Raw genomic sequence first — 18966 nt, forward strand, 5'->3', positions numbered from 1 at the left:
GGGGTGGTGGGAGAGGGGGAGAGGGAGAGAGGGAGAGAGGGAGAGATGGAGGGGGAACACCATAAATCTAAATTGCGATTAAGCTCTCTGTACCCGGTGTGGCTCATTGATTCGCTCGTGGGGCTTAAAATGCATATTTTGAGGGCAACTACCCGGATTCACCGCAGATAAACGAAGGAAAGGAGCTTACGCAGTGGAAGACACTACTACATGTCCCATAAGATCAAGGGAAAATTAGAGGCAGGATGGTGGTAGGACCTCAAGAATGGGGCCGAGGCTTAGGGCCTGAGGGAAACAGCGGAAAGGAGAGGCGTCGCCCTTTCATTGAGTCGGGGAAACAAACAGAAACGTGTACACCCTGTGCACTGCAGCCGGCCTCCCCGAACCGCGTGGCTTTCCCTCGCCCCTGCCTTGGGGGTGGGGAAGAACCCGGATGGAACCGCCCCTGCAGCCGGGACCCCCTCCTCCCGTCTTTGAATCGCTGCGCGGGGCGGAGTTGCTCACCCTTCTGTGCTCTGCTTGGTTGGTCTCCGTAGGCTCCTCCTCGGGATTGGACGTTCCGGGTGCCAGTCACAAAGCGTCGCTGGCCTCTCACATTGCTGCTGGAAGGAGACGGCGTCGACGTCTCGCTCGGCTCGCTGCGTCTTACCTTGCCGAAGCGCGCTCTTGCTTCGGTCCTCGGAACCTGTCCCAGGCTTTTCGGCCCCGGGGCCTGGAAGGAGGCTTATCCAGGCGGCTGGAGAACGATCCCGGGAGCCTAAGTATCTCTCGTCACCCACTCAGCGCCATGTCCTGGATGTTCAAGAGGTGAAGGGGGTGAAGGGGGCGGAGGGGGTGGGGCGCCGAGGGTAACGGCGTGGCCGCGTCCCCATATGAACCTGACCTTCCCCGCGTTTCCTTCGCGTTCCCCTTGCGAGCTGCGCAGCTGGCGTTCGTCCCGCTGGCGGCTCCTATAGCCGCGGGAGAAATAAATGCAGAGTCTCCGCGGGCGAGGGGAGGCTCCTCAGGCGAGTCTCGTGCCAGGGCCTTGGGGAAATCTCTGTCAAGGGCTGTAGGGGGCCTGGGGCTGAGAGCTCCACTCCTTAGCCGGGGTCTCTTCTCGCCCTGTGCTTTATTCCACAAAACACCCATGAGATACCCACTGTGCGCCAGGCATTGTGCTCGGCCGAAAGGGCCGGGTAAGACAGCCCCTGTCCCCAAGCACCTTACAATTGATGTGCATGCACAGACGTGCAAATACATATCTGCAGAGGAGCCAAAAGCAGGACGCGTGACGTGCAAGGAGCACGCAGGGGAAATAGCTTCTCGCCGTTCTTAGCAAAGTAGAAGCTTCCTGGAAGTCTTCCAGCCGACTTCCTCTTACTTTTCATTGTCCAAATTGGTTTACATACCCGTTCCGGAAACAATTCTCCATCGGGGGGTTGAGGTTACCCTTAAACCAACGGGAGTGGGGGGCTTGAGGTCAGCTTCCCATGATGGCACCGTTAGGATACCTGAATAAAATAAGGGTTCTAGTCGAAGGGAATTAAAGTAGTGGTTGCTGGATGTATTATTTGTAAAGCTATAAATGGCTTCGTGTAAAAAAGTTCAGTGTTTTCAAGTCTCTTCTAGCTCAAGATGTATTGAAATTTTGGTGTATAATTAGTTACATCACATATATTTCATTTTAAGTAGGTGATGCAGACTAGGAAAGAGATTTGTGAACCCTTATTGGGGTTTTCGCTTTGAATACCTCAGGGTAGAAGACACATTATTGAACAGGTAGGGTTTCTAGAAACCTCCGCCACTCCAGTTCTTGCTTTAACCAGAGGAACGCGATTAATCTTTATACAGCACTTCCCACATAAGATTTAATTTGTTGAAGTAAAATGTGAGAAAACAATTGGCCTTTAAATATGGTATGGTCTTTGAGAAATATTTGGTTAAATATTGTATTGTTTTTCTGTGTGTGTGGTTTTTTGTTGTTTTTGTTTTCTTAATAGAGATCCTGTTTGGAAGTACTTGCAGACTGTCCAGTACGGAGTCCATGGAAATTTTCCACGCCTCTCATATCCAACTTTCTTTCCTCGTTTTGAATTCCAAGATATTATTCCTCCAGATGATTTCCTAACGAGCGATGAAGAGCTAGATTCAGTTTTATTTGGAACTTTGAGAGGTCATGTAGTTGGACTACGCTATTACACAGGAGTAGTGAGTATAACATTAGATATTAAGTTAATGTGATATGATATGTTATTTACGTAGAAAATAAGGATTAGAAGGTGATATATGCAGTAAATATTTAAGTAATTGAAATATATCTGGGCAAGAGATAACAAATACCTAATTATTAATATTCTTTTACTTTTATATCATGGTTATAATATACAAAGCATTGTTTCCTGTATGGTCTCATTTGATCATTACAGTGTCTCTGAGGTAGATAGGACATCTATTATCCCCTTGTAGAAGTGAAGCTCAGGAAGGTTAAATGATTTGCTCGAAAAGCACAGATACTATGTGGTACATTTGCAAAATGACTTCCAAGTCAGTCCATTGCTTTCTCCTCCTCCTGTCCCTTAGCACATATCTACACTTTAATCTTTTTAATTTAGGAAGATCAGTTCATACTAGATAAGGGAATTGTCTATTTTTAGGTACTTTTTTTTCTTCCTGTGTTTATCTTTTTGTATCTCTATTCTCTGCATTGTGTGTGTGTATGTGAGAGAGAGAGAACAGAGACAAAGATAGAGAAAGCAGTTGTCTTTGTCATGGTTGTCTAGTATGCCTCTGTGTTATCTGGATGATATATCTCTAGTTTTATTTTTTTAATTATGAAAAATTTCAGACATGCATAAAAGTAGAATAATATAGTAAACTTCCATATACCCATGATCCAGATTCAGTAGTTAACAAGTTTTTTGCACATTAGCTTCATCACTTTTTCTCTTTTCCTTGGGCATTAAATATTCCAACTGTATCACTTTACAACATTTAAGTGTGTATCTCTAAAAAAATTCAGGCATTTTCTTACGTCGTTGTACTTAACAAAATTAATAATAATTCTCTATTACATCCTATAACTAATACATAATCAGTTTTCTTAATTGTTAAAAATGCCTTTTTATTGTTAATTTGTTTGAATCAGGATCAAAACAAGTTAATAATAGTACCTTTGGTTGTTATGTAAGTCACCTCCCTGCTCTTTGTTTCATGTCATTGATTTATTGCAGAAACTGCATATATTGTTCTATGGAAAGTTGGATTTACCAGTTCTTCCATTCCCCCATATTTTTTTATGGTGAAGCTTCTCAAATCATTTTTTGGTTGTCTGAAGTATATTTTTTGGGAGATTCCTTGGGAAAGAATTGTCTAGTGTTTTATTCTCTCATATTTTCTTTGTAATATTAGAGCTTCTCAGATCATTTTATGGTTGTCTGAAGTGTGTTGTCTAGGAGATTCCTTAGGAAGGAACAATATTTCCTGAGTTTTGTTGTTTGTACTTGTGGTACTTATATGCTTCAAGGACAGTTTGGTTGAATATAAAATCCTTGACCCATATTTTCTCTCCACAATATCTTGGTGTTGTATAAAGTGTTGCTGGTTAAAATTCTGATGCCAATATGATTTCTCTTCCATGTAGATCAATTGGAATTATTTTGCTTGGATAACTAAAGGATATTTTTCCTTATCTTGAAAGTCCAAAAGTTTCATTAGGCAATGTCTTAGTGTTGACTGTTCTGTAACTTCATTTTCTTCTATTTCAGAAAACTTTAATTGTGGTTTTTTTTTTTTTTCCGGTACACAGGCCTCTCACTGTTGTGGCCTCTCCTGTTGCGGAGCACAGGCTCCGGACAGCAGCCGTGGCTCACGTGCCCAGCCGCTCCGTGGCATGTGGGATCTTCCCAGACCGGGGCACAAACCCATGTCCCCTGCATTGGCAGGCAGACTCTCAACCACTGTGCCACCAGGGAAGCCCTAATTATGGTTTTAAATGTTTGTTTTGTTTCAGAGCTTGTTTTTCTTCAAAGGACTCCATTCTGTTCTCTTGGTATTACATCTCTGCGTATACGTATGCCATATGTAAATGCCTGTTCCTCTGAAATCCTTTTTATCATATTTTTTCAGTTTTCTGTTTTTCATCATTTATTTCCCTTACCATGTTTTTTTACAAGATCTGTTCACTTTTGTGGTCTTTCTACTTTATTCTTTAATTCTGAAATAGTTTTTCTTTTCTGATTTTTTCCTGAAATCTGTCAGTTCTCAGTTCATATATCCATCTGTTCTCTAGCTCTCATATTCATTTCGGAACTTTCCTAGTTTGGATTTGTGAAATATTTTCAAAACGTAACATGGTTTTTAAATTATTTTAAACCATTGTGAAATATTAGATCATGCTTGTTATTGATCTTAGAACTATCACTATTTGTTGATCTTAGAATAATTTCTGTGACACTGGTAAGCTAATACAAATGTGATGAGCTGACTAAAACTAATCATTAATTTTTTTATTTTACAAAATATATATTATTTATTTTATAAGTAATACACATTTATTATTTTAAAATGGCTAAAAGAAAAAGTATCAGCTCTACCTGAATCCAGAATCACAACTTATGTTGTTATGTCGTCCATGCTTTACTCTGAGAAAATATACATGTGACTTTAAATCATATTATATATTAATAAAAATGAGGATCATATTATGCCTATTATAGTAATCACCTTTTTTAAAGTAAAATATTAGGAATATCTTTTCATGTCAATACAGATCTTTATTGTACTTTTTCTTGTTGATGTTTTCGAGTTCATAACTGACAGAAATCTTGTAATAAAAATTGAGGTATTTATCTTTGCATGCTTTTATTATTTTCAACTTTTTTCCGCTTTATTGAGATGTGATTTATATATATATATATTTATAAATGCAAGCATTTGAAGTGTATGATTCTAAGAGTTTTAATAAAGATATATACCTGATCATCACCACCCCATCAACATACAGATCATTTCCATTACCTCTAAAGTTCTCTTGTATTCTGTTGCAGTCCTTCATCCCTGCCTCTGCCTGAAGAACTACCAGTCTGATTTCTATCACTGTAGTTTAGCTTATTCTAGAGCTTCATATACTTTTTTTTTGGCTGCGCCACGCGGCATACAAAAATGTGGGACCTTAGTTCCCTGACTAGGGATGGAACCCGTAACCCCTGTGGTGGAAGCACAGAGTCCTAAGCACTGGACTGCCAGGGAATTCCCTAGAGCTTCACATACATTGAATCATATAGTATGTACTTTTTAAGTCTGGCTTCATTCAAACTCACCATAATTCAGATAACGTCTTGAGTCAATTTTGGCAATTCATATTTTTAAAGAAAAGCATCCATTTATATTTTCAAGCATATTGCCACAGAGTTTACATAGTAGTCATATACATGTAAAACTGTTTTAACTGTGTTTATGGTTGTATTCCTCTTTCCATTTTATTGTGTTATGTATTTGTGTCTATTCTTATTTTTTATTGATTAGCCTTGATAGAGATTTATCTGTTTCATCTTTTCAAGTAATCTTTCTTGGATTTTTTTATGATTATCATCCTTTTTAAAAAAATTTTTAATTTTTTTATACAGCAGGTTCTTATTAGTCATCAGTTTTATACACATCAGTGTATACTTGTCAATCCCAATCACCCAGTTCAGCACACTACCATCCCCACACCCCCACGGCTTTCCCACCTTGGTGTCCATACGTTTGTTCTCTACATCTGTGTCTCGACTTCTGCCCTGTAAACTGGTTCATCTGTACCATTTTTCTAGGTTCCACATACATGTGTTAATATACAATATTTGTTTTTCTCATTCTGACTTACTTCACTCTGTATGACTGTCTCTAGATCCATCCACATCTCAAAAAATGACTCAGTTTTGTTCCTTTTTGTGGCTGAGTAATATTCCATTGTATATATGTACCACATCTTCTTTATCCATTCCTCTGTCGTTGGGCATTTAGGTTGCTTCCATGACCTGGCTATAGTAAATAGTGCTGCAATGAACATTGGGGTGCATGTGTCTTTTTGAATTATGGTTTTCTCTGGGTATACGCCCAGTAGTGGGGTTGCTGGATCATATGGTAATTCTGTTTTTACTTTTTAAGGAACCTCCATACTGTTCTCCATAGTGGCTGTATCAATTTACATTTCCACCAACAGTGCAAGAGGGTTCCCTTTTCTCCACACCCTCTCCAGCATTTGTTTGTAGATTTTCTTATGAAGCCCTTTCTAACTGGTGTGAAGTGATACCTCATTGAAGTTTTGATTTGCATTTCTCTAATAATTAGTGATGTTGAGCAGCTTTTCCTGTGCTTCTTGGCCACGTGTATGTCTTCTTTGGAGAAATGTTTATTAAGGTCTTCTGCACATTTTTGGATTGGGTTGTTTGTTTCTTTAATATTGAGCTGCATGAGTTGTTTATACATTTTGGAGATTAATCCTTTGTACGTTGATTCCTTTGCAAATATTTTCTCCCATTCTGAGGGCTGTCTTTTCGTCTTGTTTATGGTTTCCTTTGCTTTGCAAAAGCTTTTAAGTTTCATTAGGTCCCATTTGTTTATTTTTCTTTTTATTTCTATTACTCTAGGAGGTGGATCAAAAAAGATCTTGTTGTGATTTATGTCAAAGAGTGTTCTTCCTATGTGTTCCTCTAAGAGTTTTATAGTGTCCAGTCTTACATTTAGGTCTATAACCCATTTTGAGTTTATTTTTGTATATGGTGTTAGGGAGTGTTCTAATTTCATTCTTTTCCATGTAGCTGTCCAGTTTTCCCAGCACCACTTATTGAAGAGACTGTCTTTTCTCCATTGTATATCCTTGCCTCCTTTGTCATAGATTAGTTGACCATAGGTGCGTGGGTTTATCTCTGGGCTTTCTATCTTGTTCCATTGATCTATGTTTCTGTTTTTGTGCCAGTGCCATATTGTCTTGATTACTGTAGCTTTGTAGTATAATCTGAAGTCAGGGAGTCTGATTTCTCCAGCTCGATTTTTTCCCTCAAGACTGCTTTGGCTATTCGGGGTCTTTTGTGTCTCCATACAGATTTTAAGATTTTTTGTTCTAGTTCCATAAAAAATGCCATTGGTAATTTGACAGGGATTGCATTGAATCTGTTGATTGCTTTCGGTAGTATAGTCATTTTCACAATATTGATTCTTCCAATCCAAGAACATTGTATATCTCTCCATCTGTTGGTATTATCTTTAATTTCTTTCATCAGTGTCTTATAGTTTTCTCCCTACAGGTCTTTTGTCTCCCTAGGTAGGTTTATGCCTAGTTATTTTATTCTTTTTGTTGCATTGGTAAATGGGAGTGTTTCCTTAATTTCTTTTTCAGATTTTTCATCATTAGTGTATAGGAATGTAAGAGATTTCTGTGCATTAATCTTGTATCCTGCAATTTTACCAAATTCTTTGATTAACTCTCTGGTGGCATTTTTAGGATTCTCTGTGTATAGTAACATGACATCTGCAAACAGAGACAGTTTTACTTCTTCTTTTCCAATTTGTATTCCTTTTATTTCTTTTTCTTCTCTGATTGCTGTGGCTAGGACTTCCAAAACTATTTTGAATAATAGTGGTGAGAGTGGACATCCTTGTCTTGTTCCTGATCTTAGAGGAAATGCTTTCAGTTTTTCGCCATTGAGAATGATGTTTGCTGTGGGTTTGTTGTATATGGCCTTTATTATGTTGAGGTGGGTTCCCTCTATGCCCACTTTCTGGAGAGTTTTTATCATAAATGGGTGTTGAATTTTTTAGAAGCTTTTTCTGCATCTATTTAGATGATCGTATGGTTTTTATTCTTCAGTTTGTTAATATGGTGTATCACATTGATTGATTTCCTTACATTGAAGAATCCTTACATCCCTGGGATAAATCCCACTTGATCATGGTGTATGATCCTTTTAATGTGTTGTTGGATTTTGTTTGCTAGTATTTTGTTGAGGACTTTTGCATCTATATTCATGAGTGATACTGGTCTGTAATTTTCTTTTTTTGTAGTATCTTTGTCTGGTTTTGGTATCAGGGTGATGGTGGCCTCATGGAATGAGTTTGGGAGTGTTCCTTCCTCTGCAGTTCTTTGGAAGAGTTTGAGAAGGATGGGTGTTCGCTCTTCTCTAAATGTTTGATAGAATTCACCTGTGAAGCCATCTGGTCCTGGACTTTTGTTTGTTGGAAGATTTTTAATGACAGTTTCAATTTCATTACTTGTGATTGGTCTGTTCATATTTTCTATTTCTTCCTGGTTCAGTCTTAGAAGGTTATACCTTTCTAAGAATTTGTCCATTTCTTCCAGGTTGTCCAATTTATTGGCATAGAGTTGCTTGTAGTAGTCTCTTAGGATGCTTTGTATTTCTGTGGTGCCTGTTGTAACTTCTCCTTTTTCATTTCTAGTTTTATTGATTTGAGTCCTCTCCCTCTTTTTCTTGAGGAATCTGGCTAATTGTTTATCAATTTTGTTTATCCTCAGAGAACCAGCTTTTAGTTTTATTGATCTTTGCTATTGTTTTCTTTGTTTCTGTTTCAGTTATTTCTGCTCTGATCTTTATGATTTCTTTCCTTCTGCTAACTTTGGGTTTTGTTCTTCTTTCTCTAGTTCCTTTAGGTGTAAAGTTAGATTGTATATTTGAGATTTTTCTTGTTTCTTGAGGTAGGCTTATATAGCTGTAAACTTCCCTCTCAGAACTGCTTTTGCTGCATCCCATAGGTTTTGTTTGTTTGTTTTTTGCGGTACGCAGGCCTCTCACTGTTGTGGCCTCTCCCGTTGCGGAGCACAGGCTCTGGACGCACAGGCCCGGCAGCCATGGCTCACAGGCCCAACCGCTCCACCATCCCATAGTTTTTGGATCTTCCTGTTTTCATTGTCATTTGTCTCTAGGTATTTTTTGATTTCCTCTTTGATTTCTTCAGTGATCTCTTGGTTATTTAGTAATGTATTGTTTAGCGTCCATGTGTTTGTGTTTTTTACGGTTTTTTCCCTGTAATTGATTTCTAATCTCATAGTGTTGTCGTCAGAAAAGATGTTTGATATGATTTCAGTTTTCTTAAATTTACTGAGGCTTGATTTGTGACCCAAGATGTGATCTATCCTGGAGAATATTCCATACTCACTTGAGAAGAAAGTGTAATATGCTGTTTTTCGATGGAGTGTCCTATAAATATCAATTAAATCTATCTGGTGTATTTTATCATTTAAAGCTTGTGTTTACTTATTTATTTCCATTTTGGATGATCTGTCCATTGGTGTAAGTGAGGTGTTAAAGTCCCCCACTATTATTGTGTTACTGTCGATTTTCTCTTTTAGAGCTGTTAGCAGTTGCCTTATGTATTGAGGTGCTCCTATGTTGGGTGCATATATATTTATAATTGTTGTATCTTCTTCTTGGATTGATCCCTTGATCATTATGTAGTGTCCTTCCTTGTCTCTTGTAACATTTTTTATTTTAAAGTCTATTTGATGTGAGTATTGCTGCTCCAGCTTTCTTTTGATTTCCATTTGCATGGAATATCTTTTTCCATCTCCATCCCCTCACTTTCAGTCTGTATGTGTCCCTAGGTCTGAAGTGGGTCTCTTGTAGACAGCATATATATGGGTCTTGTTTTTGTATCCTTTCAGCAAGCTGGAATGTCTTTTGGTTGGAACATTTAATCCATTCACATTTAAGGTAATTATCGATATGTATGTTCTTATTACCATTTTCTTAATTGTTTGGGGTTTGTTTTTGTAGGTCCTTTACTTCTCTTGTGTTTCCCACTTAGAGAAGTTCCTTTAGCATTTGTTGTAGAGCTGGTTTAGAGGTGCTCAGTTCTCTTAGCTTTTGCTTGTCTGTAAAGTTTTTGGTTCCTCATCGAATCTGAATGAGATCCTTGCCAGGTAGAGTAATCTTGGTTGTAGGTTTTTCCCTTTCAACACTTTATCATGCCACTCCCTTCTGGCTTGTAGAATTTCTGCTGAGAAATCAGCTGTTAACCTTATGGGAGTTTCCTTGTATGTTATTTGTCGTTTTTCCCTTGTTGCTTTCAATAATTTTTCTTTGTCTTTAATTTTTGCCAATTTAATTACTCTGTGTATAGGTGTGTTTCTCCTTGGGTTTATCCTGTATTGCGACTCGCTGTGCTTCCTGGACTTGGGTGGCTATTTCCTTTCCCACGTTAGGGAAGTTTTTGACTATAATCTCTTCAAATATTTTCTCTGGTCCTTTCTCTCTCTCTTCTCCTTTTGGGACCCCTATAATGCGAATGTTGTTGCGTTTAATGTTGTCCCAGAGGTCTCTTAGTCTGTCTTTGTTTCTTTCCATTCTTTTTTCTTTAGTCTGTCCCGCAGCAGTGAATTCCACCATTCTGTCTTCCGGGTCACTTATCCATTCTTCTGCCTCAGTTATCCTGCTCTTGATTCCTTCTAGTGTAGTTTTCATTTCAGTTATTTTATTGTTCATCTCTGTTTTTTTGTTCTTTAATTCTTCTAGGTCTTTGTTAAACATTTCTTGCATCTTTTCGATCTTTGCTTCCATTCTTTTTCCGAGGTCCTGGATCATCTTCACTATCATTATTCTGAATTCCTCTTCTGGAAGGTTGCCTATCTCCACTTCATTTAGTTGTTTTTCTGGGGTTTTATCTTGTTCCTTCATCTGGTATATAGCCCTCTGCCTTTTCATCTTTCTGTGAATGTGGTTTTTGTTCCACAGACTGCAGGATTGTAGTTCTTCTTGCTTCTGCTGTCTGCCCTCTGGTGGATGAGGCTATCTAAGAGGCTTGCTGGGAGGGACTGGTGGTGGGTAGAGCTGACTGTTGCTTTGGTGGGCAGAGCTCAGTAAAACTTTAATCCAGTTGACTGTTGATGGGTGGGCTGGGTTCCCTCCCTGTTGGTTGTTTGGTCTGACACCCAACACTGGACCCTACCTGGGCTCTTTGGTGGGCCTAATGACAGACTCGGGAGGGCTCACGCCAAGGAGTACTTCCCAGAACTTCTGCTGCCAGTGTCTTTGTCCCCACAGTGAGCCACAGACACCCCCCGCCTCTGCAGGAGACCCTCTAACACTAACAGGTAGGTCTTGTTCATTCTTCCCTGGGGTCACTGCTGCTTCCCATGAGTCCTGATGCACACACTACTTTGTGCCCTGCAAGAGTGGAGTCTCTGTTTTCCCCAGTCCTTTTGAAGTCCTGCAATCAAATCCCACTAAGCTTCAAAGTCTGATTCTCTGAGAATTCCTCTTCCCATTGCTGGACCCCCAGGTTGGGAAGCCTGACGGAGGGCTCAGTACCTTCACTGCAGTGGGTGGACTTCTGTGAATAAGTGTTCTCCAGTCTGTGAGTCACCCATCCAGCAGTTATGGGTTTTGATTTTACTGTGATTGCACCCCCTCCTACAATCTCATTTTGGCTTCTCCTTTGTCTTTGAATGTGGGGTATCTTTTTTTGGTGAGTTCCAGTGTCTTCCTGTCGATGATTGTCCAGCAGCTAGTTGTGATTTTGGTGTTCTCATAAGAGGGAGTGAGAGCACATCCTTCTACTCTGCCATCTTGGTTCCTCCCGGCACAACAATCTATCATCTTGCTTTGGTCATTGATTTCTCTTTTACATTCTGTTATCCTCTTTTCCTTAGGTCCATTTTATTTTATTTTATTTTTGCATTCTTGATTCAAACAATTTTAATGTTAATAATAAAAGATTTTAATCTTTTAAACGTTCTTCAAAGTACGACATTGGCTGTATCACCTAAGATTTGTTATATAGTATTGGCATTATTAATTTTTAACTTTTTAAAAATGTTTTCAATTTGCTTATGTTTACATTTTTTATGTCTTGACCCATCAAAATCTTTATTTTATAATAAAGTAGATTATTTCCTTTCCATTCTATTCTAAAAGTATTGTAATTAGTCCTATCTTTTGTAATTAGTCCTAGTCTTTTTGTTGTCATCTTAATCTTGTTTTACTAATATATCCTTTTTTGTCATGTGCTTGGATCATGTTTTCTTTGTTTTTATAGTCTCAACGTTTTGCCCTACTTTTTTTGGTTATATATTTTCTGGAATTTGCATATCTGGTTTAACGAAGATCATGCTATAAGCAGTGGCATGGGGGAGGTGGTCTGCTGGAGAACAGAGCTATGCCTCACAGAATATCTTCAAAGAGGAATTATTAGAGAGAATTATTATTAGAGAGGAATATTTGTCTGATAATCTGGTTGGTCAGGCTGTAGTCTCTTGAGTCAGTAAACAGATGCTGGGAGAGGTTTAAAGCAGGTTTCCTGTGTATTTTTCAGGCAGTTAAAACAATTTAGGTAATTCACGTACCATAAAATTTATCATTTTTAAGTGTACAATTCAGTGGTTTTTAGATATTCACAAGGTTGTAAAACCATCCGCACTGTCTGATTCCAAAACATTTTCATCATTCCCAAAACCCTGTACCCATTAGTAATCACTCCATATTACTCTCTCCCCTTAGCCCGTGGCATCCATCAATTTATGTTCTGTTTCTATGGATTTACTTAACTCTAGACATTTCATGTAAATGGAATCATAGAATATGTGGCCCTTGGGTCTGGCCTTCATTTCCGCCTTCTTTTGTGTTAAATATTTCCTAGTGTACCATAGTAGTTCCCTGGTTGTTTCTTTATTATATATTTTGAGTTGTTTTCTTAGTAGTTGCCCTTGGGAATTACTGACATCTTAATTCATAAGAATCTAGTTTGGATTTATGGCAACTTAATTTCAATTGTTTATAAAAACCTTGCTTTGAGATAGTTCCGTTGTCTTCCTTCCTACTTCTTTATGCTGTTTTCATACAGGTTAATTCTTTATATACATCATATGTTCATCAATACAGGTTTATAATGATTATGTCCTTTTGAATCAGGAGGGAAAAGTTACAACTAAAAAATTTTATACTGTCTTTTATATTTACCTGTGTAATTACCTTTACCTGTGCTTTTTATTTCTTCATGTAGATTCAAGTTACTGTCTAGTGCCTTTGATTTCAGCCTGAAGGTCTTCTTTTAATATTTCTTGTAGGGTAGGTCAGCTAGTGATGGATTCTGTCAGTTTTTGTTTATCTGGGAACTTCTTAATTTCTTCTTTATTTTTGAAGGGTAGTTTTGCCAGATATAGAATTCTTGGTCAAATTTTTTTCTTTTAGCACTTTGAGAAGTTATCCCACTGTATTCTGGTCTCCATGGTTTCTGGTGAAAAATCAGATGTTAATCTTATGAGGATCTCCTGTATGTAATGAGTTTTTTCTCTCAGTTGCTTTCAGTGTTCTTTCCACAGTTTGATTTTGATGTGTCTGGGTTTGAATGTCTTTGAGTTTTTTTTACTTGGAGTTCGTTGAGCTTTTTTTTTTTTTTTTTTTTTGCGGTATGCAGGCCTCTCATTGTTGCGGCCTCTCCCATTGTGGAGCACAGCCTCCGGATGTGCAGGCCCAGCGGCCATGGCTCACGGGCCTAGCCGCTCCGCGGCACATGGATCCTCCCAGACCGGGGCACGAACTCATGTCCCCTGCATCGGCAGGTGGACTCTCAACCACTGCGCCACCAGGGAAGCCCTGTTGAGCTTCTTAAATATGTAGATTAATGTTTTTTCATCATATTTGGGAAGTTTTTGGCTATTATTTCTTCAGATATTCTCTCTACCTTTTTTCTCCTCTCCTTCTGAGACTCTCATCATGTGTGTGTTGGTATGCTTGCTGTTATCCCACAGGATCTGTTCATCTTTCATCATTCTTTTTTCTTTCTGTTCCTCAAACTATAACTGTTCCTCAGACGTTATAGTCTCAGTTGACCTGTCATCAACTTCATTGATTCTTTCTTCTGCCTGCTCATATCTGATGTTTGAGCCTCTCTAGTGAATCTTAGACTTTAGTTAACTACGTACATTTTGACTCTAGAATTTCTATTTGGCGAGACATAGTTCTCATGCTTTCCTTTAGTTCTGCAGACATGGTTTGCTTTAGATCTTTGAACATATTTAAAATTAAAACTTAAGTTTTTTTCTAGTAGGTCAAGCATCTGTGCCTCCTTATGGGTAGATGATTGATAGCTTTTTTCCTTTGTGTGAGCTGTACTTTCTCGTTTCTTTGCATGTCTCTCTTGTTGTTGTTGAAAAGTAGACGTTTTAAATAATACAGCAACTCTAAATCATATGTTCCTGCAATCCCACTCCTGGGCATATATCCAGAGAAAACTGTAATTCAAAAAGATCTATGCACACCAATGTTCATTACAGCACTGTTTACAGTAGCCAAGACATGGAAGCAACCTAAGTGTCCATCAACGGATGGATAAAGATGTGGTATATCTATGCAATGGAATATTACTCAGCCATAGAAGAGAATGAGATAATGCCCTTTGCAGCAACATGGATGGACCCAAAGATTATCATAATAAGTGAAGTAAGCCAGACAGTGAAAGATAAATATCGTATGATATCACTTATATGTGGAACCTAAAAAAAATAATACAAATGAACTTATTTACAAAACAGAAATAGATCCACAGACACAGAAAACAAACTTATGGTTACCAAAGGGGGAATGGGGGGATGGATAAATTAGGAGTTTGGGATAAAATATACACACTGCTGTATAACCAAGAAGGACCTACTGTATAGAACAGGAAACTATATGCAATATTTTATAATAGCCTATAAGTGAAAAGAATCTGAAAAAGAATAGATCTTATATATATCTATAAATTATATGTGTATATATGTATATGTGTATGTATTTATATACATGTAGAACTGAATCACTGTGCTGTACACCTGAAGCTAACAATAGTATAAATCAACTCTACTTCAACTAAAAAAAACTATATGTGATGATGAATGTGAGCTTAAAAAAAATAATTTGGCAGCTCTGGAAATCAGATTCTTCCTTCTCCCCTGAATTGGTTGTTGTTGATTTTGGCTATTGTTGTTTGTTTAGTAACTTTTGCTGAATTAACCCTGTGAAAGTCTTTGTTGTGTCTGGCCACTGATATCTGTATTTGGTTAGCTTAGTGGTCAGGTAATGACTGAACTAGAACCGGTAAATTTCCCAGTCTCTACTGAGAGGATCTGTGTGCATTTGGGGCACTCCTTCAACACTCAGCTTGGCAGTTGACAGCTCTGCCTTAGCCTTTATTTCCTGCCTGTTCAGAGCTTCAAGTTTAGCCAGAGGTGAGAGCTTAAGACCTTCTCAGGTCTTTCCTGAACATATTCACAGCCCTGAGCATGCATACAGCCCTGTGCTTGCATTTGGCCTTCTGGATTTCCAGAAATATGTTGGAGCTTTGAACATCTTATTCTCCGCTTTTTCCTCTTCAGCCCTTTGGTTATTGTTTTGTTTGCCCTAGCTGTTACCCACTGCCTGTAAAATTGTTTTTGACAAACACCCACCCAAGGGAGAACGTTTTTTGTACTGAGTAAGCTCAGAGATCAAATAGAAACAGCTTTGCAAGTGGGGGGTCTTCTAGGGAACCACCATACAGGTCAAATAATGACAATTCTATAGGAATAAATCTTCGAAATTCTGCTCCAGTGTGCTCACTCTGGTAACTGCTAGGCTGTACTAAGAAGTGCAGCAGATTGTTATTTTTAAAGGCTGTCATGTAACTGAGAGCTGGAGATGAGACTAGGGCACTGATATTCAGCTGTTTTCTTGAATTAAGACTCCCCAGGTTTCTACAACCCTTTGGTTACTTTCCAGAGTTCTGAAAAAGTTGATTCAAACAGTTTTTGCCAGTTTTTTCATTGCTTTTATGGAAGAGAGAATTTTTGGAAGTCCTTACTCTTCCATTTTCAATTATGTCACCCTCAGGCAATTTTTAATTAAGTGGAATCAGATAATGGCATGAGTTGAAGGCTGGATGTATTTTCTTGTTCCAGTTCCATTCTCTCTTATAATTAATGCCTTTTAACCCTTTGAGATTCTGGAGAATTTAGGCTTAGGAGCCGGCCTGCCTGGATTCAGATCCTAGCTCTGCTACTTATTAACTTTATGACCTTGGGCAAGTTACTTAACTTTTCTGTGCTTTAGTGTCTTCATCTGTAAAATGGAGATAATGATAACACCTACCAAAAGGGTTGTGACAGTTTTAAAAGTCAGTCTATGTAATGTACTTAGAACAATGTGTGGTCCATAGTAAGCACTCAAGAGATTACCTGTTTTCGAAGTTATAATGTTGAATAATTTTAGATAATGTGCATCTGTTAGTTTTGATTGTATTTTTTATATATCAAGGATTTGTTAACTTCCAATGAATGTAAATTAGGAAAATATTGTAAAAGAATTATTATAAAATATGTTCTTTAGTATTTCTACAGAAATATGAGTCCAAGAAAATGTTCATTTCTTATATGTGGTGGTATTCAGTAAGCATTAAAAAATGAATGGAAATCCCAGATAAAGTATGATGAAGAAGGGTATCATTATATGTTTATTATTTATAATAATATCTGTTTATTATTTTTATTAGGTTAATAATAATGAAATGGTTGCATTACAACGAGAACCCGATAACCCTTATGATAAGAATGCAATTAAAGTAAACAATGTGAATGGAAATCAGGTTGGCCATATAAAGAAAGATCTTGCAGCTGCCTTGGCCTATATCATGGACAACAAATTGGCTCAAGTTGAAGGGTAATGCACTTCTGGAGTTCAGTTTTAATAATTGTGAGTTGTAGTGATCTTTGAATGTAAGGGTATGTAAAGTTGCCCTGACAACTTTTGTCGCTATACCTTGAGTATGCATTCAATAAATGTTTTAATTCTTCTTACATCTGCCTGCACTACCCCAGCCATCAAATAGCTGTTCCCTCACTTTCCTGGTAAATTATTACCATGGAGAAAAATAGACTTTGGTTCAAATATTAGAAAGTCCACACCATCTTTTAAGAAAAAAGCCTTTTTAAAAAGCCTTTTAGTGCATTGATTTGAGAAGTTTGGAAGTGTTTGTTTAAATCAGGTTGTAAGCTGATAGCCTGTGATCAGATGAGTTTGGTTTTGCCTACACAGTGTTTAATTTTTTTTTTCAGTTATTTCCGATATTCAAATATCTGGAATTCTACATTTTATGCATATTAATTTTTCCCTAATCATACAAAATTATTTATAAATATTTCTCTTGATAAATGGAAGATCTGTTAATGCAGGATACTTATTTCCACATGACATCATTTGATTGGAGATAAGTAGCAGCTGTTGCATTATCTAGGCATATACCTTCTTAGTTCTACCACCTGTTCCTTTTTTAAAACTCCCAGTCTCTTTGGTTACATTTTCTCTTTTAATGCGTTTGTGTCTGTGACCTCAATTTTAGTATGGGTTGTTTAGGATATTAAAAGGTGAATTTGGAAGATAAATATTTAGCAGTGTCTTCTCACTTGTTTACTTGTTTTCTCCTTTCTCAGTTCATCAAGTTTTTCAGATATTGAGAGTAAACTTTCAGTGAATCCTGGATCAGAAATAGTTCTTGGAAATCCTTCCCCATGCTCCCAGAATGGGTTGCTACACTCAGTGGTTCTGTTAGTGGAAGCTCTGCCTTCTGAATTAAACTTGCTATTTTACCTATCTTATGATCTTGGTAATAGGCTAACTACGCATTTAAACACTTTTACCTCACCTGAGTTTCTTCTGGCATTCTGGTCCTAAAAACTGCCTTTTCTTCTCATTATTGTTGGTCCTAGTCCGTGTCCTTTTTCTTTCTAGTCTGCTCAGTTAGTTCCTTTCTATTTTACTTGCATGCAGAATTTGAATGTGGCAGTTATTTAACAAGATTTTTAATGAGACTTAAATGTAAAAAAATAACACTTCTAATTTCTCTTTTTTTTTTCCTTCTTAATTATAATAGGGTAGTTCCTTTTGGTGCAAACAATGCTTTTACCATGCCTTTGCATATGACTTTTTGGGGAAAAGAAGAAAATAGAAAAGCAGTTTTAGATCAGTTGAAGAAACATGGATTTAAATTGGGTCCTGCACCAAAGAGTAAGTTCAGGATTTAACCTACTATTATTGTGATACTGTTAAGATGCTGGAATTGTAAAACATTTATTCTCTTAAGTAATACCTTGAATTTGGGTGGCTAAATTAATTAGTGCTGAAGGCTCCAAGTTCTTTTGTTAGGAATCTTTTTAAGGAAATCCTTGAATTTTGTTTTCTCTTTATTTTGAAATAACTATATAGGAGGTTGCACACATACACAGAAAAATGTGCAAGGAGGTCCCTCCCCTAACTTCCCCCAGTGATAATATCTGGAAATCCCTGATTTTAAACGTTCTCTTTAGTAAGTTACAGACAATAAGAATCTCCCAATAGAGAATGAAAAAGTATTATTTATTTTTCAAAAGTTTGTTTAAGGAATAAAGACACAGACCTACTGGAGAACAGACTTGAGGATATGGGGAGGGGGAAGGGTGAGGTGTGTTAGGGCGAGAGAGAGACATGGACATATATATACTAACAAACGTAAGGTAGATAGCCAGTGGGAAGCAGCCGCATGGCACAGGGAAACCGGCTCGGTTTTTTGTGGCTGTCTGGAGGGGTGGGATAGGGAGGGTGGGAGGGAGGGAGACAGAGGGAAGAGATATGGGAACATATATATATGTATAACTGACTCACTCTGTTATAAAGCAGAAACTAACACACCATTGTAAAGCAATTATACCCCAATAAAGATGTTAAAAAAATAAATAAATAAATAAATAAATAAAAGCAAAAAAAAAAAAAAAAAGTTTGTTTAAATTATGTGGAATTCTTTTAATGTATTTTTTGAATAACCTAGCAGATTTAGTTTTAAAATTTTTAAAACACATATTAAGGGAATTTTTAATTCAGCTTATTAGACAAGCTTTAAAAACTATTTACTAAAAGATAATTTATTTCATTTGTTGATTTTATTCTTTTCATTTTGTAAATTATAGCTTTAGGATTCAGTTTGGAAAGTGGTTGGGGCTCTGGAAGA

At 37.6% G+C, this 18966-nt stretch overlaps 1 protein-coding gene across 1 annotated transcript in view; it reads left to right on the top strand.

Moving 5' to 3' along the window:
- Positions 1-646: 646 nt before the first annotated feature.
- HLTF (helicase like transcription factor) overlaps positions 647-18966 on the top strand; it is a 58324-nt gene continuing 40004 nt past the window's right edge. Inside the window, exons 1-5 of the mRNA XM_007471308.1 lie at positions 647-807; positions 1983-2190; positions 16480-16646; positions 17857-17990; positions 18926-18966. The exon at positions 18926-18966 is cut by the window's right edge and continues 63 nt beyond it. Of these exons, the coding sequence (XP_007471370.1) occupies positions 788-807; positions 1983-2190; positions 16480-16646; positions 17857-17990; positions 18926-18966 (570 nt within the window). The 5' untranslated portion in view covers positions 647-787. The remainder of the gene's footprint in view (positions 808-1982; positions 2191-16479; positions 16647-17856; positions 17991-18925) is intronic.

The sequence above is a fragment of the Lipotes vexillifer genome, unplaced genomic scaffold (genome assembly GCF_000442215.2).
Source record: "Lipotes vexillifer unplaced genomic scaffold, Lipotes_vexillifer_v1.1 scaffold618, whole genome shotgun sequence".
In the NCBI taxonomy this organism is placed as follows: domain Eukaryota; kingdom Metazoa; phylum Chordata; class Mammalia; order Artiodactyla; family Lipotidae; genus Lipotes; species Lipotes vexillifer.